Here is a 24701-nt window from a genome sequence, read left to right on the forward strand (position 1 = left end):
AGTACTTTGTACTTCTCCTTATCCTTATGAAGATCACCATGTAAGCACCATATATGCATCATCACCAAGGACATAATGCCAACAATGCATTATTCAAAACATAACCTCCCCCTGAACCTGTGCCATCTGTTTACTGTCAAATCTGATCATATAAGAAGTATCACGACATCATCATCATCAAGTTAGGATCAAAAACACTTCTAAACATCTTATGAGTATCAAGACATTTCCACACATCATTAGCAGATTGTAACCATTATCAAAAAGAGCAAATAATGGACAGAATCATATCAGACCCTTTTTCTGAGCCTGTCCCTTCTGCTTTTCCTCAGACTGACATATACACGACTGTGCAGTGTCTAACTCGCGTATATATGCGACTTCCCTTTATGAAACTTGCGTATGATATTTATGACATTGAAGTTTTACACTTTCACCTCCCCCTGAGTCTGTTATGTTTGTATATGGTGTTGTGCCACATCTTTCTGACTGTACTTCCTTCTTCTTCCATATCTTCAAGTGTGATGATGTTTTCTCCTTTTGGTGTGGTTCCTGTACCTTGTTCCTGCATTCCTTTGCTATATGTCCAAGCTTTTTATATGCATAACATCTCATAAGTTTCATATTCCTCCTATAGCAATCAGCAGCTTTGTGACCAAACATATTGCAAGAAAAACAATATCCGTTAAAGTACCTGGAATGTGATGATCTTTCTGTATGACGGTCTTGAACCACTCTTCTTCTGCATCTGGCTGCAACATGTCCAATATTATGATATACATAACATTCAACATTATTCATCGGAGGAGTAAAAGATTTTCTTTGAAGAATTTCTTTCCTTGGCTGTTGATGGGGTTGACCTCTCATCTCCTTGTTGAGCATTTCAGATTTATCATTAGATTCCCTTGTCTTACTTTGTGAACTAGATTCACCCTTAACAGATTCATGAAAACCAAGACCAGTTTTGATAGCAAGAGACCTTTGACTACTAAGAATATCATCCAAGATCTTAGTATTATCTTGAAATCGTAAGAGCTTATCCTTTTCTTCTAATTTTTCTTTTAGAATATTTACCTCAACCTGGAGATGCTCTTCCTTTTCATGATATTGCTTCTTCATATTTTCTTCAGCTTTTTTTCCTTCTTCTAACTGATGTCTTAGTTTTTCTTGTTTTTCAAGAGCTTGGAGTAGATCTTTATTCTGCTTCTTTGATTCTTCAAGATCTTCCTTTAGCGAGAGGATCGTAGCTTCAAGCCTTTCCTAATAACTGGATCTATCTCTGAGTTTCTTGATTGTTGTGCTCCTTTAATTGACTTCATTTCTTAATGAGGTCACTTCATCTTGCAACTTTTGATATTGAATTACCTTGTCCTTGAATACCTTCCTTACCTTGTTTCCTTCCTCTAGTTGAGCTTTTAGTTTGGTAGATTCTTCTTTGAAGGCGCATTCCCTTTTGTTCAACAAATCTTGTTGATCTCTAATTTTGTCTGTAAGCCTTTTAAATTCTGCCTCTATTTGATATCTTTCTTGCTCACCCATAAGAAAAAATTCAGTTGTTTCGCTATCACTTTCATCATCTTCACATGGATGGATAAATGTATCACCAGAGGATAACAAATTCATACCTGATAGATCTTGTTCATCTTCATTCTGAAGTGATTCTGAATCTGAAGTGCTTCTTCCACATAATCCCCAATCGATGCTCCCACTGTCATAGTTCTTCTGAGATGTCTTCTTCTTCTTAGGCGCTTTCTTCTTAAGCTTCTTTCCCATTGATCTATGGATCTCCTTCAAGCGATCAAGCTTCTACCAAAGGACCTGCTCTGATACCAATTGTTGGAAATAATACTGGGGGGGGTGAATCAGTATTATCAAATCAATAAAACTTTTTCATTTCCATACTTAAATACATATACGCTACTTCAGTTAATGGAACCCGCGTGTATACGCAACTGTGTCTAATGAAACTAGCGTATATCCAGAATACTTATGATTCAGTTAATCCATTAAATGTTGATCTTTAGTTAGTGCATCAGAACATCATTAACCATATGTACAATAAGCAGGTGCAGTAAAACATAACAGATCATCACACACAAGAATCACACATGAACACCATGATATAAGGTGGAAACCCAATGTGGGTGAAAACCACCTGCTGCAAGTCGTCTCTATCTTCTTTTAATAAGAAACTTCATTTTACAATAGTTCTATACTGGTGCAGTCTTATACCAGTACGCAGGCTTCTAGTTGCAGAAGGCTACAACCTTCTCTTTCTTCCTCCAGGTACCACGTTTCATACATTTTCAAACTGGATACTCCTGAAGCACAACACATTAATCTGAAGGCCACATTTCATCCAATTTTCATACTGGACCCATCAATATCATTGAAGCACAAAGTCAATCAATACTAGCATCATCAATCTTTGAATCACTGAAACACTGAAACCCTGTCAACAACACAGTCACCAGAGCAGACAACAGAACTCTGCAATAACAATCAGACCCAACTGCAACTTCAAATATCATACTTCATAATGTATACGCTACTACGATGAAACAAACCCGCGTACATACACGCTTTTACCAAAGCTAACCCGCGTACACATCTACAAATATTAACTTAGAGCTTTGCAGCTGTTCCAAACATCATCCATACCCAAATCATAACATTTATAGAACATTACATGCAGCAGTATACAGATCTAGACTAAACAAGATCAAACCATATAGAGATGATTCATTCCAAGCCATTAGATCCCGATCTATCCTTAGATATTGTTCTCCATCAACCGGTGAGATTCCTCCTTAGCTCACATCAAGCAATGCATCATAAACCCATAACCTGCACACTGTATCTCATACTTCATCAGATATTCAAGACTTTCTCAATGCATTTGCCTAATGATCTTCTTCTCCTTTTATAGTCTTAGGCCTTACTCAATACCATGGTCCAAAACCATTTAGAACCAATACCATGGACCCAATACTTGGGATCAACACATCTGACGAGATACCATGGTCCAAAACCATAGGTTCAAATACCAAGGACTAAATACCACAGACCAAAAATAAGTTCTCCCACATGTACGCGCTTTTCCTTGTGTGAAAGTGTGTGTATACGCATACACGTCTTTCGAACGTCTAACCCGCGTGTATACACAGCTTCGTCAAGGTGAACCTGCGCATATATCTTTTTCTTTCATTTTTGTAGTCTGATCATCAATTCTTTTCTACTGACCTGCTGCATTGTAATCTGTCATCTTTGTGAGTTGCCATCAAGGACAACACTTGTCTCATATTGCCAACAATCTCCCCCTTTGGACTTGATGGCAAAGCTAACTTGTCATACTGAGAACTATCATCCTGTCACATCTGATATCTCTTCTATAGAACCATCTAGTTATATATTGTTCTTCTATGGGTGGGTTGCCATCAAATACAACACTAACTCAAGAGGTGAAAGAAGAAGGAAAGAAGCAAAAGAAGGAAGATCCTCTAAATCTCTACTGTGACTAGGTCAAACTATTTACTTCTAGACTTCTTTCAAATTTTTGAGTAGTATAGAAGCATGTAGTAATAGAATAATATTACATGGCTAGAACCATCCTCTAGAATATGGAAGCATGGAGTACATAGAGTTCTAGGTACTCATGAAGATGTATCATTTATGATAAGAACAAAAATGCATGTGTAGAAATATCTTCTAAAATATAGGAGCATGGCAGATATAGCTCAATATATTCATGTATAAGAAGCATACCTAGTATAGGACCTTATCCACGATGAAAATAAAATTGATCATGATTAAGAATCTTAGAAGACCTCCATCATCAAAAGAAAAGAAACATTTTCAAGGAAAGGGTCTTTAAGATCCTATGATGGAATATTCAAAAGAAGGTTCATGAACAAAAGCAGATGTCTCATTGGGAGTCTCATTCATGGTATTCAATAAAATGATTATATGCAGGCAAGCTAAGATGAAGCAAGAAGGGCCACACCAAGGACAACCAAATGAAGCAAAGATGATCAAAGAAGAATCAAGATGAGGTATGTATGCATCAAATTTTAAGTCATGTTATCATTTGTATATTATTGATTCATGGGATAGTTCTATAACATGATCAAGCATGAAAGAATCTCTTTCACCAAGAACATGCTCGAAGGAATGTACCACAATGCAATGAAGGTCAACAAAATAATATGCTCACATAAGGAGTATAAGATTGTTGACTACGAAGCAAGAAGAAATGTTGACAAGTCTAGGAAGCAAGCAATGAAGGAAGGCTCTCACAAGAATCATAAGATGGTTGACCTATCTAATAAGAAGCAAATGAAGAAAGAGATCAAGCATGTGGAAGAACACCATGATCACTGAGAATCACTATCTGACTAGATACTTTGAAGATATCTCCCGAAAGAAGGCAAGACAAATCTGATAAAGGAAGAAATGACCCTTGACACCTACGAAGGCCTTAGAGATATAAAAGGTGCAGATAATTGGTTCTACTCTACAGAGATGTCGTGATGAAGAAGCCACCCAACAAAATAAAAAGCAATGTTGAAGCAATATCAAGATGAAGTCATGATGGACTACTAGGTCAAAGAAACCTCCTTTACATTAAACAAATGAACAATTCTTGGATGATACAAATGACAAAACCTCCTTTCTATACATAGGAGTCTAAGTTGTCACAATATAATCAAAGTAAACATAAAAATAATAATATAAGGGTGCAAAAATAACAATTGTGGACTTCTATGGGGCATAATAATAACAATATGGGGACAATAGGGGCACAATAATAACAATAAGGGCTACAATGATAATAGTAATGGGGGAATCACTAGTATTATAGGGACCTAACAATGTAAACATGAAAGTACAACGAAGAATCCATGAGAATAATATTCCTAAGCATGGACAATATGACAAAGGAGTAGCCAGGATGACAAGAAAACCTAATGAATGATAAGAAAGCCACTTTCCATGAACGAAGCAAGACATGACAACCCAAGTAGGAAAGTGATCGATAGATGGTGCCCTACCTAGAAGAAGTTCGAACAAAGACTTCATGAAATCAAAGAAAGGAAGGAGATCAAGCAGCTGAAGGACCCCCGAAGAATAAGTTGTTGATAAATGAAAGAGTCCCTAGTTAAGAGGGAGATCTCATAGATCCCTGATCACGAGGGAGTTTTGGATCACCCTTGATTACAAAGGATTGACTTGTGTTTTTCCTTCTCATGGGTCATGCACCAGACCAAGACTAACAACCATAAGTCTAGATGAAGGCCATGAATGGAAATGTAGACACAAGATAGAAACACCATTCTTGTCTTCATTTGGGAAGAAATAATGGGAGGATTAGATAATCATCTAGCATCTGGTACCCTTTGAGGATGTGTATGGAATCCAAGACAAGAGTAGGCAAGAGGACTGATATTATTTGAGGGCTGGGAACCCAAGATAAAAATAGTCCTAGAAGGTCATACTTAGTGAACACCCGGGTGGGTATGTACCTTGAGAGACAATGATGAAGGTGTCTATAATTCATTGGTTTCACCAACATTGTAGCTTATGGTATCATAGAGAGATGGAGTTGTTAGTCAAGGCCTTGCACTATGACAATGATGATGGATATGATGTTATAACAGATGGATTGCAAATCCAGTTTCTCTTATGTGAATTCTTCAAGATTGATAATAGTCAAACACCTTGTAATGTTGTATTAATACTTCCCTAGTTAAGAGGGAGTGTTGAAGGAAATGTAACTAGGTTCAGTCTTCATAAATGTACTTTTGATATTTGTACTTATTCAAGAAAAGAAATATTATTTTTATAATATGGGTCAATGAGTTTCTTGGTTTCTTCCTCTGAAGTAGGTCTAGCACATGTCAAAGTGTTATAGGTGAGTCAAAGAGTCAAAAGAATTATGTTGAAGACCTTAAGGGCATGTTACACCATGTATAAATATATATTAAAGTAAAAGGGAAAACCTCCAAGAAAATTCAAGTATAGTCCTATGCAATGGCACCATCAAGAATCTCCTTCAAAAATGCTACACCACCATGGAAACTATCTAAAGTCTGGTCAACAAATCAGACTCCAAAAAACCCTCAAAATTGACCTACAAACAAGGTGACTAGTTGGCCTTCTATTCGGCCTAAATGGAGGGAAATACCTCTATATATAGAGGTTCTCCACACCTCCATAACACACTCAATGAGCTCTGAAATCTGTAAAGAGTAAAAAGAAGAAAGAATGAAGGAAGAGGGTATCCAAGGGCAGTGAAGAGGAAGGGTATACCACTGAAGTCAAGGGGTCTATCCTAGGGTTGTTGCAGTCACACGTGCAAGGAAAACAGAGGGTTGTCCCTACGGCTAGGATAGCAGCAATCCATAGACACTCATCTATCTTCGTTTGAGGCTAAAACTTGGCCTACAAGGCCTCCTACTCCAACGTATAATAAAGACTCTCAAGCGAAGGAGAGAAGAGCATATAACACCTATTAATACTCCCACACGTAAGAGAAAATAGGGGATTAGAATAGCAGAACAGTCATACACTCAAGAAAGATCTTGGTTGGTCAAAGTTGAAGTATACTTGAGCAAGGGGTAGAAGAGGAATGCCTCATCTAGAAGACTCACTCAAAGAAGGTCTATCTCTAGACAAGAATCATAGTAAGAGAATGAAGTGTCAGAAGAAGGAGGACGAAGTGTCGAGGAATAAGGTGCAGAAAGAAGAAAGGACTTGACTTATGCTTGGAGGATACTCTTGTCACGGGTCTAGGATTTGTGATTGACTAATAGAAGCTTCAATAAGAGAAATTCACTAAAGGGTTTTTCTCTCAAGAGAAGAGAGGTTTTGGCCCTGGAAGAGAGCCAATATCTTGTGTTCTTGTTCTTATGTTTTGGTAGTATTTTGATGAAGTACACACACATGCATTAATAAGAATAATAAGAAGATTAAGCTAACAAGAAAAGTAAAAAGACTCCACAAATTGTTATCAAGTAATGAAGAATCACACTACACTACTTTACCATAGATTCTTCAACATTCTCAAGGCCTTGTGGCTCAAGGAGCTCTAGGTACCCTAAGGCCCAAATAAGGATACATATCCCAACACTTATCCCTCCAAGGCAACCTATGGAGAAAGACACTCATACCTAGACCCACCCAAGATCTTTAGGTACAATTTCCAAATACTCTCCAGCTATTTTTAGGAGGATATGTGTGTGTGTGTGCGAGCACTAAAAGGCCAATGAGCCTACTCATATTGATATGAGTATGCTAAACATACTCATATTAATAAAAATAACACCACAAATGTAGTCCAGGGTATGAAAATAGCATGGGGGGCTAACACTTCACAAGAAGGAAAAGTGAGGGGGTTATAGGCCTTAGCTAAGCTAGGAAAGTATTATTTTATTACTAACGTAAGTTATAAAATCCTAAGATATATATTCCTAAGTCAAAATTGTATCTTATGTGTAAAAAGTTAAAATAGCCTCAGGTTAAAATACATTATACTAGCAATTGCATCACATGTTGCAAAGGAAACGCCATAAGGTAGTAGTATAAGAAAGAGTGGAATGAAGAAAGAAGCTCTAATATGTTATGCGATTTAATTGAATATCTAAATTATAAATATAAATTATTTTATTTAAAAAGAAATTTTAGGTTTTGAGAAATGTTTGGATAAAGAAATTGGTTTTTTATAGCACCACACATTCAACCTCTTATATAAAAGAGTTCAAGTTGTTAAAATAAGTTATATTTAATCCAGATCCAATATATATAAATACAGAAGTTAATAGAGCTATATCACAATTTTAACAACGTTCATGCTCTTGCAGATGTAATTGTACTGGTAATAAACATATAAGAGCTTCTTCATCTTACCATTTTTTCCATGCCTTGATGTTTTCTTGTCACCTCTCTACTCTATCTTTAGCTTAGTTACAACAAAAGAAACCCTATTCGGGTCTTGAATTTTGTTCAACATCTCTAGCTCTTCTAGTGTCCAGCTCTTAAACTTTGCTCTTCAATTCCTCCAATTCCTAGTTCTTCATGCCTCCTTAGGTTTCTCCTCTTCATGGTATAATCCTCATAGTCCATAAGTTTTATGTCATTCCTAAACCTTCCTTCTCAAAAACAAGCTTGCAGATGTAGACTCAAACATTCTTTATTGCAGAAGAAAAAATGAAGTTCAGATTGTTGCAACCACAAAAATTTTACGTACATGTGGACACTATCATGTTCTGAACAGAGAGCAAGACCAGGGACACTATCCAAAAATATCCTGCATAGAACTAACTACCTAGGAAAGCAAGCAGTGCATTGTGACACTACCCAAACACACTAGGTCCATTTTCCTCAAAATATGGACTGGAAAACTGACCTCCTCATCTAACTATCCAACTGGTCTAGAATCTGAAGAATGTTAAAATTAATTCATTCATCATTCCGTGTATTTAATTAATCCAAAATGTATAACATATGAATATTCTGTACTCTGAAGAATGTTAAAATAACACATTCATTCATTCCATATATTTGAGTAATCCAGAATGCATAGTATATGCTTTATAAATAGATACTATTGTCACTAAAAATTGGATTTGTGTAGCACAGAGCAAGACCCATTGATTGAAAATATAGAAAGGGTATTACACTTTGTCTTTACTCTCGTATTTGTAGGGTTCAAGTAGTAATTACAAAATGCATGCTCATGAGATGACTAAGAAGAAGGAAACATACCATCCCAATTTAAGAAATAATACAATTTCATCTTCAAACACAAAACACTTTATTGATAGGATATCAATTTACAAAATTTGAAAATGAAGGAGGCCACCCAATTTGTAAATCTATGGATTGGATTTTACAGTCTCAATAGTTTGTAACAAATCATTTAGTTTTTCTCCTTTCACTTATTTAACAATATTTTTACCCTTCAAAGTATTGAAGGTGGTCACAACCTTCAGTGCCAACTCCTTTGCCAAAGGTTGTAACCAAAAACATCAATCAAAAGAATTAGTTTAAGATATGTTAGATATCACAAACAAAGCAAATATCTAACAAGCAATTCAAATATGGATTTGAGAAAAATCATGAGGAAAAATAGAGTGTTCAGGTAATGCCACTTTATCCATTAAAGAGACAAGTGAATAGGAGCGTAATAAATATTCGATAGAAAAAATGCAATGTCATAGAATAAGCGAGATGATGAACTTAAGTCATGAAGTACGTCAATAAAATCAATAGACCTTGTTCTCCTAGTTGCAGTCAAGCTTCAGGAACACAACATTGGTGTATTTCTCTAATAGTTCTTGCAGTTTGGGAGCAATAATCTTGCATGGACCATACCTTCAAAGGAATTCAGAAAAAGGAAGCAATGTTTGTTAGGTCCCTATAATACTAGTGATTACCCCATTACTATTGTAGTTGTATCCCTTATTAATATTTTTGTGCCCCTATTGTCCCCATATTGTTATTATTGTGCCCCATAGAATCCCTCTATTGTTATTTTTGTGGCTTTATATTATTATTGTTAGGTCGGTTGGGTTATATTGTGACTCCTTATACTCCCATATATAGAAAGGAGGTTTTGTCATTTGAATCATCCAAGAATTGTTCATCTATGTAATGTAAAGGAGGTTTCCCCCTCGAAGAGGCTGAATTCTAAGGCGTTGATCTATACATTCTATCTTCTTTTGAGCTGGTTTCTTAACATTTGGTATCAGAGCTTTGGATTCTAGGGTTTCACTGCTCCAAATAGGTGATCATGGAATTTTCGATATAAATTTTTTTCTACGACGTTTCAAAAGATAAAAAAAAAAACCATTTGAGAAGAAATCACACTGAACCTCAGATCTGAATTTCAGAGCATTTCGCACTATATTTGTGGAGATATGATCTGAGGAAGTTGGTCTTTTTGCAGACTCCTGAATTACATTCCAAACAGGTGACCTGGGGAAAATTGTCATAACTTTCTCTCTGAGCATCGGATTGAAATTTCGTAAGAAGGTACAGAAAGAGGACAGACTTTAGTTTCTTGTATATATTTTTCAGAGAAAAAGGTCGAAACAGTGACTCGTGGAACGTCGTACAACTTCGCACTACTGAACTAGTCTATAATCAGGTCACTGTGGGAGATCTAGCATAACTCTTCCTTGGAGAATCCAATTTGGATCAGACGGTGGCATTAGAAAGAGGAAACGGAGGACTACTGCAGATTGTAATTTTAGAACTGGATGATCTGAAATTACAGAGATACATCAGAGGCAATATCGAGCTCCTACAAAGTGAAAAAGATGTGTAGATTTTTTTAAATTTTTTCTTAAGCTTGGTTTGAAAAATTATTTTGAAGAATTCAAGGGCATTGTAGAGCATTATTATCGGTAACTGATGCCCTGAGGAAAGAAAATTCAAACACCTAGTAAGCAACCTAAAAGCCCTAGCATGACTCATGAAGAAGAGGAAGAAATGCTACATGATATATCAAATTACAAGACCAAGTGCAACAAATCTCACTCTCACAAAAGCTAACAGAATCTAAGATAAATGGTGTGGAATCTAAGATAAAGGGTGTGGAAGCTAAGATGAATGGCATGGAAGCTAAGATGGACGATTTGAAGATAGATTGGAAGACAGGCATGGAAGATTTGAAGACATATTTGACAAAGTTTCTACAAGAAATGCTTACTAATGGTGAAAGGGTAGTAAAGGAAACTCATGATGAGAACAAAAGAAATGTTAATCATGATTTCATAGACTCTAATGTTGGACCCAAAACCCACCATATTCCAAAAATCGATATGAGTAAGTTTGATGGCAAGGATCCTGCAACATGGATATTACAAATGGAGCAATTTTTCGATCTCAATAATGTGCAAAACACACAAAAGGTACATATTGCAACTTTATATTTGGAACCAAATCAGTTTGTATGGTATCAATGGCTTTGCTCTCGTAAACAAATTATCACTTGGGCAATTTTTACGGAAGAATTGACAGCACATTATGAGGATACAAAAAGCAACATTTTTTTTAGCCAATTGATAAGTCTCAAACAAAAAGGTTCAATAATGGAGCACATTGAGGAGTTCCAAAAATTGAACATAAGGGTAAAAAATATTCCAGAGGAGCATAGGATTGATGTGTTCATAGGGACTTTAAAGGATAATATCCAACATGATGTTCGCCTTTGGGAACCTGATTCATTAGAGAAGGCATTCAGGTTAGCAAGAAAAATGGAAAGCAAAATTATGGCAACCAGGAAGCATACCACTCACAACTATAAAGATGGAAGTGTTGTTGCACCTAATCTTCCACAACCTATAAGGTTGACACCACAACAATTGGAAGAAAAAAGAGAAAAAGGGATTTGTTACAGTTGTGATAGCAAATACACTAAAGGTCATAAGTGTGCTGAGAAGAAATTATTCTACATCGATTGTGAAGAGGAAGAAGAAAAGGAGCAAGAAAGGTCAAAAGAAGAGGATATACTCCAGGAACAAAGCCTAGATAAAGAAGAAATGAATCTGACCATATCTTGTAATGCATTGGCTGGAATTACCACTCCTTAAACCATCAAGATAGAAGGACAAGTCAAGAAGAAAAAAGTAATAGTGTTGATTGATTCAGGAAGTACACACAATTTTATTCATTGTAAGATAGCAAAAGAATTGAATTGCTTCCTATATCCAGCACCAGAGTGTCAAGTGATGGTTGCAAATGGAGGAATGATAAATTGCTTTGGAAAGTGCCATAATATCAAGCTATCCATGGGAGAATATGTATTGAATAGCCCAATGCTTTCTATTCCAATGGGAGGTGTTGATGTTGTACTAGGAGTCCAATGGCTACAATCCTTGGGTACAATAGCTTTTAATTTTCAAGAACTTTTCATGAAATTTTCTGTGGAAGGAAAGGAAGTTGAATTAAGGGGTATTGCAGGGAAACCAGGAAATATAATCAGCTCTAACGATATGACAAAGCTTCTAAAAAAGGAACAAAGAGGTGTAATTGCACAATTATGTTAACTAGATGTTTCCACATTGGAATCATCTATTTCTCCAGATGTCCAAAAAGTCTTGGATAATCATTCCAAGGTATTTGAGACTCCCAAAGGTCTCCCACCTATTCGTGATCATGATCATGCTATTCATCTGATTCCAGGAAGTGTTCCTCCAAACATTAGGCCGTACAGATATCCCTATGCCCAAAAGAGTGAAATTGAACGTATGGTTGTAGAAATGCTAGAGGCGGGTATAATTCAACCTAGTCAAATTTCTTTCTCTGCTCCAGTAGTATTGGTGCACAATAAGGATGGATCATGGCACATGTGTCCGGATTATAGGGAGCTCAACAAGCTCACTATTAAAGATAAGTTTCCCATTCCTATCATTGATGAATTACTGGATGAATTACATGGATTGATTTACTTCACCAAGTTGGATCTTCATTCAGGATATCATCAAATCAGAATGAAGACTAAAGACATTCTGAAAACAACATTTAGAACTCATGAGGGTCATTATGAATTTTTGGTCATGCCTTTTGGCCTTACCAATGCACCTTCTACATTTCAAGGTTTGATGAATTCCATTTTTAAACCCTTCCTTAGAAAATTTGTGTTAGTATTTTTTGATGATATACTAATCTACAGCAAGTCTTGGAAGGATCATGTTGAACATGTTGATAGGGTGCTACAACTATTGGAGGAGAAACAATTATATGCAAAAGGATCCAAATGCTTCTTTGGAGTACAAGAGGTGGAATATCTGGGTCATATTGTATCTCATGAAGGAGTTAAGGTAGACCCTAGCAAAATTAAAGCCATTAAGGAATGGAAAATCCCCACATCCTTAAAGCATCTGCGAGGATTTCTCGGGTTGATAGGGTATTATCAGAAGTTTGTTAATAATTATGGGAGAATGGCGGCACCTCTAACAACATTATTGAAGAAAGATGCATTTTCATGGACTTCAGAAGCAACAAAGGCCTTCGAACATCTTAAAGAGGCAATGTGCCAAGCACTGGTCTTAGCTACACCGGACTTCACAAAAACCCTTATTGTGGAATGTGATGCTTCAGGAAATGGAATTGGTGTTGTTTTAATGCAAGATGAAAGACCCATTGCTTTTGAAAGTCGTCCAATCAAGGGAAAGTTTTTACAAAAAGCTATTTATGAGAAGGAAATGTTGGCAATACTCCATGCACTTAAGAAATGGCGACCCTACCTAATGGGAAGACACTTCAAGGTAAAAACGGATCATGATAGCCTTAAACACTTTTTAGAACAAATATTATCCTCTGAAGAGCAACAAAAGTGGGTCACAAAGATGTTGGGTTATGGCTTTGAAATCATCTACAAAAAAGGGAAGCAAAATGTGGTGGCAGATGCACTCTCAAGAAAGGATGAGGATGTGGAAGCATTGTTGTGCGCCATTTCTATTATCCAACTAGATTGGATAAACGAAGCAAGGGAGGAATGGAAGAATGATGAAGAAGTGTGGGCACTTATTCAAAAGTTACAACAAGATTCCAGTATATCTGATACATTTAGCTGGAAAAATGATTCGTTATGGTACAAAGATCGCTTATACGTCTGTAAGAATTCCCAACTAAAACAAAATATTCTTATGGAATTGCAAACTTCTCCCTTAGGAGGGCACTCAGGATTTTTAAAAACTTACCACACGGTTAAGAAGGATTTTTTTTGGGATGGCCTTAAATCGAATATTCAAAATTTTGTGGCGGAATGTTTGGTTTGCCAACAAAATAAAGTTGAAACAATTAAGACATCGGGTCTATTACAACCTCTATCCATTCCAAGCCAACGTTGGCAGGAGGTTTCACTGGATTTTATCACAGGTTTACCCAAGTTTGAGGGAAAGAGTGTCATCATGGTGGTAGTTGACAGACTTACCAAGTATGCACACTTTTGTGCATTATCACATCCATTTAAAGCCAGTACAATTTCTGCTGCATTTATGGAAACAATTCAAAAGCTACATGGAAACCCAAAGATTATTGTAAGTGACAGAGATCCCATTTTCACTGGAAATTTTTGGATAGAATTATTTTCTTGTGTTGGTACTCAGTTAGCTCATAACCCATCTTATCATCCTCAATCTAATGGGCAAACTAAGATAGTAACCAAATGTTTGGAAGGATATCTTCGTTGCTTTGTATCTAATAAACAGACACAATGGGTCAAATGGTTGCCTCTAACTGAATGGTCGTATAACACTTCCTTCCATATAGCAAAAAAAATGACCCCATTTATGGCACTTTATGGATATCAGCCACCATCCATCACATCATATTTAAGAGAAAATTCTAAGGTTCAAGCAGTGGAACATCACATCGAACATCAACAACAAGTCCTCCAACTCTTAAAGGATAACCTCGTGTTGGCACAGAATAGAATGAAACAACAGGCAGATCAACATCGCAGCGAAAGAAGTTTTGATGTAGGTGATTGGGTATTCCTACGGCTACAACCATATAAGAAAATGTCCCTCAAGCAAGCGAAGAAGGATAATAAATATCACCAAAGTATTATGGTCTGTACAAGGTGTTGCAACAGATTGGTACTATGGCTTACAAATTGGAGCTTCCTGCAACTTCTCAATTGCACCCAGTTTTCCATGTTTCATGTTTAAATAAGGTTATAGGCGACAAGCTTCCAATTCAAACAATATTGCCAGAACTTCACAAGGAAGGAAAAATTATATTGGAACTGGAAGCAGTCACAGAAACAAGAACTTGACAGCTACGAAGTCGATCAATTTCAGAGTATCTTATCGAGTGGAAGAACTTATCCACTGAAGATTCCACATGGGAGGATGAAAATTTTATACAGAAGCATCCAGAACTACTAAAACGTTGAGGACAACACTTTTTTGAAGGAGAGGGGCATGTTAGGTCCCTATAATACTAGTGATTGCCCCATTACTATTGTAGTTGTATCCCTTATTAATATTGTTGTGCCCCTATTGTCCCCATATTGTTATTACTGTGCCCCATAGAATCCCTCTATTGTTATTTTTGTGGCTTTATATTATTATTGTTAGGTCGGCTAGGTTATATTGTGACTCCTTAGACTCCTATATATAAAAAGGAGGTTTTTTCAATTGAATCATCCAAGTATTGTTCATTTATGTAATGTAAAGGAGGTTGCCCCCTCGAAGAGGCTGAATTCTAAGGCGTTGATCTATCCATTCTATCTTCTTTTGAGATGGTTTCTTAACAATGTTAGAAAGGAACTTCTTCTTACTAAAATAGATTTGTTATTATTGATGTTTAAATATTCTTAGACCACAAGGATTAATACCTTTTCTGGATAGCTTTTCTCATATTCCAAAGTATTATACAACATGGAGCATGTCATTAATCCTTGCCTGACAATATGAAACAAATGACCTAATGGATCAAGGGGGAAGAGGAGGGAACCATCACAAGACAAAATAGACTAATTTTTGCTATACATGCATGCCCCAAGACACTGAACAAAAGCCCACAGAAAAATAATTGCATACACCAACGGGGATGTCATTCTATATGGAAATATCCATGCCCACAATATCAGATATCTTGGGGCATTATCAATCACTTATAATGGTTGATATAACCCTATGTTAGCTTTGCATGCTCCTTTACAGCTCATATATCTGTAGATCTCCTCGGTTATTTAGTGTCAAGGACCTATTTGATACACAAGACTGCCCCCTGGACTTGCAAGCCATGGCGCACGATTGGACTTGCCTTCCTATTATGATGGAAACATCTCAAATCCCCATTTTAGATTCCAAGCCATGGAAATTAACCCAATTATATCTTTGTCCAAGGTAATCATCACTGAGTGCTCTTGTCAGACACCACAATTGACTAGATAACACTTCGAGGCAAAGATTCCTTGTTACATCATCAACATTAAGTAATAGTTGATTGTATTATACATATTTAGATACAAACAAGAACATAATTCTCATCTAACTCGAGATTTTCCTACAAGGGCACAACCAGTGACATAACTCATCATCCAGAAAACAAATACCAAATACAAGCCATCATTTTCATTCTGCATGCAATGCAATCAAAACCATTTCACTGTGCAATCAACAACATTATCCACCAAGAGAGTGATCTCTCTCTTGTTCATTATTCATTCATTGACACCTTGAATGTACATTCTTGTTTGCCAACAATAACTTCAAAGACCAAAGTATTAATGCTTTCTCAAGGAAAAAATAAAGACACAAATTTCCAGGATCATCATCCTTTCAACAAATGGTCTTGGATATAAGTGGTTACCATTAACCTTAACCTTCAATCGATGCCTTTACCTCTACCCCAAATGCCTCTACCTCAACTCCTTATCCTATCTTTGCTACTAAGCCATCGATTGCTGCTTACAATGAAAATGACCGGTGAAGGACTCATACGGTTGGACCCGCAGCTAGAGACCTTACTTAAATTTGATAATTCATAGCACTAAAAAGTTTCATAGATAAGTACTCTACATAAGAAGGTTAGGAAAGAAGAAGCCTAATTCAACAAAAATTTTCTTGTACTGAGTACTAATACATTTTCATAAACAAGTACTAAGCACTTGTTTTTCTTGTGGAAAAAGTGAACAAATATTGGCTTCCATGATCCTTCCTTGACAATCCAGTGGTATCGAACACTTGTTTTTCATCTAGCAAAAGTGAACAAATAATGGCCTCCATGATCGAATACTATTGAATACTGATTCTTCTCACATGGTTGTGAATGCTAAAATTGCATCTTATTTCTTGCAGTTTTTGACTTTAAATTAATTTTTATACTTAATACAGGTAGTGTCTTGCATACCATAAATTGTGTCTCCAAGGCTAAAATTTCTACCAAAACACAAGTGGAAGATTACAAAATTCTTCATAAACCATTTAAATGGTTGATTAACCGTGACTCGATATCTTGTAACTAAAACTTAAGAGATATATAACTACCTTTGGTAGGGATTCCAGGTAAACCTCGTAACATGAAAAGTTAGACAAATGGTCTACGCAGATAAAACCTGAGCATTGATTTCCATCGTTGTCTTCGGTATTTGTTTGAGAGAGTCAAATCTTATTCACCAACAATTCTCCTGTATTGAGTACTGATCAATTTTCAAAAACAAGTACTGAGTACTTGTTTTTTTTTGTGTAAAAAGTGAACAAATATTGGCATCCATGATCCTTCCTTGACAATCGAGTGGTATCAAAACTTGCTTTTCATCTAGCAAAAGTGAACAAATAATAGCCTCCATGATCTAGTAGTATTGAATACCAGTTCGTCTCACAAGATTGTGAATGCTAAAATTACATGTTATAAAAATATATATCTAAAAAAGGTAAACAAATATAATGATGCTATAAATCAATATAAATATTTTAGAGAAATAAAACCAATTAAATTTAAAAATAATTGAATTGTCAAAAAAAAGTTAATCACCTAACCATAGGATAGTCATCGTGATAAACTCTATATTTAAGTTAGGAATACTTACCCTAAAAAAATTTTACCATAAAAAAATATATGTATATATGCAAAGTTAATGAAACATAAGTCATGAAGTGCGTCAATAAAATCAATAGACCTTTTTATCCTAGTTGCAGTCAAGCTTCAAGAACACAACATTGGTGTATTTCTCTTATAGTTCTTGCAATTTGGGAGCAATAATCTTGCATGGACCACACCTTCAAAGGAATTCAGAAAAAGGAAGAAATGTTAGAAAAGGAACTACTTCTTACTAAAATAGATTTGTTATTAGTGATGTTTAAATTCTCTTAAACCACAAGGATCAATACCTTTTCTGGACAACTTTTCTCATATTCCAAAGTATTATACAACATGGAGCATTTCATTAATCCTTGCCTGACAATATGAAAAAAATGACCTAGTGGATCAGGGGGGGAGAGGAGGGAACCATCACAAGACAAAATAGACTAATTTTTGCTATACATGCATCTCTCAAGACACTGAACAAAATCCCACAGAAAAACAATTGCATACACCAATGGAGATGCCATTCTATATGGAAATATCCATGCCCACAATATCATATATCTTGGGGCATTATCGATCACCTCTAATGGTTGATCTGACCCTATGTTAGCTTTGCATGCTCCTTTACAACTCATATATTTCTGTAGAGCTCCATGGTTATTTAGTGTCAAGGACCTATTTGATACACAAGACTGCCCCTTGGACTTTCAAGCCATGGCACATGATTGGCCTTGCCTTCCTATTATGATGGAAACATCTCAAATCCCCATTTTAGATTCCAAGCCATGGAAATTAACCCAATTATATCTTTGTCCAAGGTAATCATCACTAAGTGCTCTTGTCAGACACCACAATTGACTAAATAACATATCGAGGCAAAGACTCCTTGTTACATCATCAACATTAAGTAATAGTTGATTGTATTTTATACATACTTAGATACAAACAAGAACATAATTCTCATCTAACTTAAGATTTCCTTACAAGGACATAACCAGAGACATAACTCATCATCCAGAAAACAAATACCAAATACAAGCCATCATTTTCATTATGCATGCAATGCAATCAAAATCATTTCTTTGTGCAATCAACAACATTATCCACCAAGAGAGTGAACTCTCTCTTGTTCATTGTTCATTCATTGACACCTCGAATGTACATTCTTTTTTTCCAACAAGAAATTAAAAGACCAAAGTATTAATGCTTTCTCAAGAAAAAAATAAAGACACAAATTTCAAGGATCATCATCCTTTCAACAAATGGTCTTGTATATAAGTGGTTACCATTAACCTTAACCTTCAATCGATGCTTTTACCTCTACCCCAAATGCCTCTACCTCGACTCCTTATCCTATCATTACTATTGAGTCATCGATTGCTGCTTACAATGAAAATGACCGGCGAAGGACTCATACGGTTGGACCCGCGGCTAGAGACGTTTCTTAAAGTTGATAATTCATAGCACTAAAAAGTTTCATAGATAAATACTCTACATAAGAAGGTTAGGAAAGAAGAAGCCTAATTCAACAACAATTTTCTTGTACTGAGTACTAATATATTTTCATAAACAAGTACTAAGCACTTGTTTTTATTGTGGAAAAAGTGAACAAATATTGGCATCCATTACTAATATATTTTCATAAACAAGTACTAAGCACTTGTTTTTATTGTGGAAAAAGTGAACAAATATTGGCATCCATGATCCTTCCTTGACAATCCAGTGGTATCGAACACTTGTTTTTCATCTGGCAGAAGTGAACAAATAATGGCCTCCATGATCGAATACTATTGAATACTGATTCTTCTCACAAGGTTGTGAATGTTAAAATTGCATCTTATTTCTTGCAGTTTTTGACTTTAAATTAATTTTTATACTTAATACAGGTAGTGTCTTGCATACCATAAATTGTGTCTCCAAGGCTAAAATTTCTGCCAAAACACAAGTGGAAGATTACAAAATTCTTCATAAACCATTTAAATGGTTGATTAATCGTGACTCCATATCCTGTAACTAAAACTTAAGAGATATATAACTACCTTTGGTAGGGATTCCAGGTAAACCTCGTAACATGAAAAGTTAGACAAATGGTCTACGCAGATAAAACCTAAGCATTGATTTCCATCGTTGTCTTTGGTATTTGTTTGAGAGTAGATTCACCAACAATTCTCTTGTATTGAGTATTGATCAAGAATTTTCAAAAACAAGTACTGAGTACTTGTTTTTTTGGTGCAAAAAGTGAACAAATATTGGCATCCATGATCCTTCCTTGACAATCCAATGGTATCAAACACTTGCTTTTCATCTAGCAAAAGTGAACAAATAATAGCCTCCATGATCTAGTAGTATTGAATACCAATTCTTCTTGCAAGATCGTGAATGCTAAAATTACATGTTATAAAAAATATATCTAAAAAAAATAAACAAATATAATGATGCTACAAATCAATATGAATATTTTAGAGAAATAAAACCAATAAAATTTAAAAATAATTGAATTGTCAAAAAAAGTTAATCACCTATCCATAGGATAGCCATCGTGATAAACTCTATATTTAACTTAGGAATACTTACCCTAAAAAGTTTTTACCATAAAAAAATGCAAAGTTAATGAAACATAAGAGGATAGTACATTAATATCCAACTTTGAGAATTCTATGACGACTTTAATGGACAAAGTGTTTTTTAAATATTACTAAAAGGAGAGCCTAAATCTATATTGTATTATGCACATATGTCTTAGTGTAACCATCATTGTTAAGAAAATGATAAATGGAAAAGTTGAAGTTGTGCTTGCTTTAAAAGATTTGGTTGTGGTAATCTTTTTGAAAGGTGGAACATAAAAACAAGGTTGGACATCATAAACAACACCAATGGAGATAGAGTTTGGTAGTTTAGTCTCATAATCATCTAGTATAAATGAAGTTATGGCTTTAGGATTTTTTTAATTATTAGGGAACACTTAGAGAAAAGAGGTAGAAAAAATAAAGATGAGAAAGTTGAATAAGAACAAAAACTTAAAAATTTTCAAACTTAAAAAGTCTTTGAGCCTAAAGATTGGAATAAATAATTGATTTAGAATAAAGAAATAAATAATTGATTTAAAATAAAGAATCATTTTTTTTATTATGAAATAGAATACTATAAATACCAGTATAAGAATTATATATATAAATAAAATGTGAAATAAAATTGTGCTTTTCCTGTATATTAAAAAAATTGCAATTATAAAATACAATAAATCATATTTATATAATTTTTAATATAACTAAATGAAATATAAATGGAAAGAAAAATTATTTTAATTTTGATAAATAAATTATATATCTTAATTCAATTTTTTTTACCCGCATAATATCTATTATACGAATTTACTCACTCTTTAATTTCACAAAAAGAAATATATATATATATATTTTTTCACTTTACAATTTTTTTAACAATTATCTTTTATTTAATATATTATATTTTTATTTTGTTAATTTTTTTATAAAATTTATGTATTTTTTCCTAAACAAATAAATATTTTGTTTTTTAAGATACACCAACATTGTCTCTTCCTCGACAAGTGCTACATAGTAGCTCTTCCCTGTAGTCTAGTTTAAATATAGTTACATTAAGTAAAAATATTGAATTCAAATTATTGTTAAGGGCGGGACTATTTAGATTTTACTGATTCGTAAATTGAGATATTTCGTTATTTTGGAATCTGGTTTATTTATATTTTACTATCGATAAATTAAGATATTTTGTTATTTGTAATTTCCAAGGGTTTAGTGGAGAATATAATCCTACTCAAACAACCATAATAATGTTTTATTAGTCTTTATCATGAAGTATAAAATTATATTTCCATGAACATTTTCAACAACTATAGCTATTTTTTTTAAATATATTAGATATTTTATAGCTTATCATATTATTTTGCAAAATTAAATAATTATGAAAATATTTTAGTAAAGAAAACAAATTTTTTTATATAAAAAAAAGGTTAAATTATAAATTTTTAATTGGTTGAAACATATGGAAACCTTAATTTATTGTAATTGAATATTATATAATAAAAATGAAAAATAAAAAAATATGTATGTTTAATTTAAAAACAAAATTAAATAATTATGAAAATATTATAATTAAATAAACAATTTTTAATTTAAGAAAATATAATTAGTAAAAACATATAATTAATTGTAACATGATAGAAGGAGTGGTCAATAAGTCATATTTCAATGCATGTATATGAATTTATGGGTTTACCACAAAGAAATATTTAGATAACTAAGGTACTACATAATTTATTTTTTTAATATTTATTATAAGATGTTATTAAGTTTTACTTGTATTTAATAATTAAATTTTATATAAATTTTACATTTTATAATTAATTTTTTTATCTATGTAATTGGAATTTGTGTCAATATAATTTTTAAATGGTTAATTAAAAAAAAAAAAAAAAAGAGGTCAAATAAGTTTAATAGGACATGTGTAGTTTTGGCTCATTAATCCATACATTGAGCAATAACATTTCATTTTCATAGCCAATCAAATTATCGAAAAATAAATTAAAATAATGTAAAAAATAATAAATTTCAATATTCAAAATTAAACCATGGAAACTTGGTAAAAAAATTAAATCAACCTCAAAATAATACTACTTTGACAATAAACTCAATGCAATATCCTCTGCCTACGAAAGAGATAATAATATAGGATAATAATATTCACTGTATAATAAACTCAATGCAATATCCTATAATATAGAATAATAATATTCACTGTATAATAAACTCAATGCAATATCCTCTGCCTACGAAAAAGATAATAATATGGGATAATAATATTCACTGTACATCCAACCTTATGGGAAAATTCCTTACAATGAAATAAAAATATTATTTATCTTACATCCTTATCACAGCGTGCATAGAAGACAACCAAAGGAGTGCATCAACATCAACACATTTTGAAAATGAGAAGGGAAAAGGCAACATCTTGCGTATTGGCCAGGAACTCTCCAGATTTGGCAGCTGCTCTCCTTGCAATCCTCAAGAAAATTGCATCCACCAAACGCTCATCCCAACCCAAGTGAGTTCCCACAACATTCTCAAACAGTGTTCTGTAAAAGTTACCTACTATTCTCCCAAACCTCTCCTCTTCCCCTTCTCTCACCTTCATCAATGGATGCGAAGGAAACCCACTCAGAAGCCTCATGCCTCCACGATGCTCTGCAACTCCTCCACACTTGGAGCGTACACAGGAAGATTCAAGGTGTCCAGTTTCTCCGCCTCAAGCAAACCATGCTAATCTATATCGATCACATATTGAATAATATTAAAATGTGTTTCTAAGCTATTTTACCTCGTTCACGAGCTCCTCAAATGTTGCTTCCAAATGATGAGCGAAAGTTCCTACTTCGCCTTCTTGTTGTATGTCGCCAGAATTACAAGCCAAGAGCGTTATGAACATGCATCCTCCGGGAACAATCTCCTGTGCTCGGGCTGCTAAAAATGATGCCAAGTCTTGTTTGAATTGTTTGAATTGGTTGAGATACGCATCACCCACTGCATTGTTGGATATGTACACATGCTCGCCATTTCAAGCAACAGAATTTCTGTTTAGAAGTAGAATTTCGGCGTAAATCACATAAAGAGAGACATTTGTCGATGCGTTTCGAACCAATCAGTGTGGCTCATTGACAAGTTGAAGAAACAGATCTAGCTATGCATGCTAAATAGTCTGAGCAGAGCCTCCAACTGCTATCTTGATCAACGGCTAATTTTGAGTTAAGGACTGTAGCCAAAAAGTCAAAATGATAATTTAATGGGAGTTATTTAAATTATATAAAAGAAATAATTATAGATGTTGATTGTGTTATTAGTTTAATAAAAATTGTGAAGGGAAATAGTTATATTAAGGACATGACTTCTCTTTATATGATTTACGCCGAAGTTCTACTTATAAATAATATGAATCACAGAAACCTCAATTCAAGAATTTTTGTCCTCAATGAAATTGAAATCCATTATTAATACGTAATCCTAATCACATGACTAGATTTTGTTACAGTAAGTGGGTTATGTCTATATCACTCACTCGCGAGAGCCAGTGCAGACTATTGGAGGAGTGGCAGAAATGGATGGTTTGTTGTGGGAAGAGTCGTTCGTAATGTGATCCCGCCACCGCTGACGCGAAGTAAGATCTAGTCGCCGCATGCTTATCTTCATCGGGCGTTGTTGTTGTTACTCCATCTGCACCTTTGAGTGGAGGGAACATCTGAAACAATGGTATTAAAATCATTTGACGAGAGATCAACGAAGTAAACCCTGAAACTCTGGCATGTTCATGTTGTGGCGAATGAAAGTTAATTGCACTGCTCTCACGATGGTGTCAGCTGCGAGAAGAGTATCCATACCCGTTGCGCATCCCAAATCTGCAATTCGAAACACACTATCTGCCTCCCTCACCCTGACGACAGATCGAACGTTTTTGTAAATTGAATGCTCCAGAAGGGGCTTAATGGCCATAACCATCTTTAACTGCACAAGCATCATAATAAACGGTTCCAACCCCATGGAGATGAATGGTACAAGATATTCCCTTAATTCCTCTAATTAGATAAGATTATATGCTAGTATTTCATCATACTAATGATCCTCTCAAGAGACCGAGAATATCTTTATAAGTTGATAGGGTTCTTCGTTGTGAAAAGTAATGCAATATTCTCCAATAAGATTGCTCTCACAAGTATCTCAAACACTAGTATCGTTATCTAAATCTAAATAAGAAAATGAAAGTATGTACATTAAAATCATGTAGATATCCCAAAAACTTCATCTTCTAGCAATTCTTAGACTCTTAACATCTCTATCCCAAAGATGTTTTTCTAGGAGTAAAATGCTTATCTTGTTGAACATATTCTCATTTGAAACCCTAGAATCAAGATTCACCCTATTTTTCCAGTATGTATAGATGATCTCAACCTGTAATCTCACCTATTATGGCCTAAATACTGAAACACAACTTATATAACTTTTTGTGGAATCTAGTATGGAACTCCTTTACACTTATATGGTCTAGAGACATGTCAAAGAGGTTAACATTGAAATTCCCTTCATGTGAAAATACACACAACTACATCAACATTCCCTTCATGT

General features: G+C 34.5%; 1 protein-coding gene across 1 annotated transcript; it reads right to left on the reverse strand.

Moving 5' to 3' along the window:
* Positions 1 to 22500: 22500 nt before the first annotated feature.
* LOC149226317 (indole-3-acetate O-methyltransferase 1-like) lies at positions 22501 to 24077 on the reverse strand. The gene is made up of 4 exons (XM_089380170.1): positions 23928 to 24077; positions 23641 to 23820; positions 22906 to 23133; positions 22501 to 22788 (listed from the first exon to the last, which is right to left on the reverse strand). Exons 1-4 carry the CDS (start codon positions 24075 to 24077, stop codon positions 22501 to 22503), a joined length of 846 nt encoding a protein of 281 aa, XP_089236296.1.
* Positions 24078 to 24701: the final 624 nt, after the last annotated feature.

Source organism: Pinus tabuliformis, chromosome J (assembly GCF_031772625.1).
Source record: "Pinus tabuliformis cultivar Carrire ecotype Pingquan chromosome J, CPIR1, whole genome shotgun sequence".
NCBI lineage: Eukaryota > Viridiplantae > Streptophyta > Pinopsida > Pinales > Pinaceae > Pinus > Pinus tabuliformis.

Coding starts and splice junctions, on each gene's coding strand:
- LOC149226317 (XM_089380170.1), bottom strand. CDS start 24,077: ATGGTTATGGCCATTAAGCCCCTTCTGGAGCATTCAATTTACAAAAAC. Junction 23,134..23,640: donor GTCTGCACTGGCTCTCGCGA/GTGAGTGATATA, acceptor TGAAATGGCGAG/CATGTGTACATATCCAACAA. Junction 22,789..22,905: donor TTGAGGAGCTCGTGAACGAG/GTAAAATAGCTT, acceptor GTACGCTCCAAG/TGTGGAGGAGTTGCAGAGCA.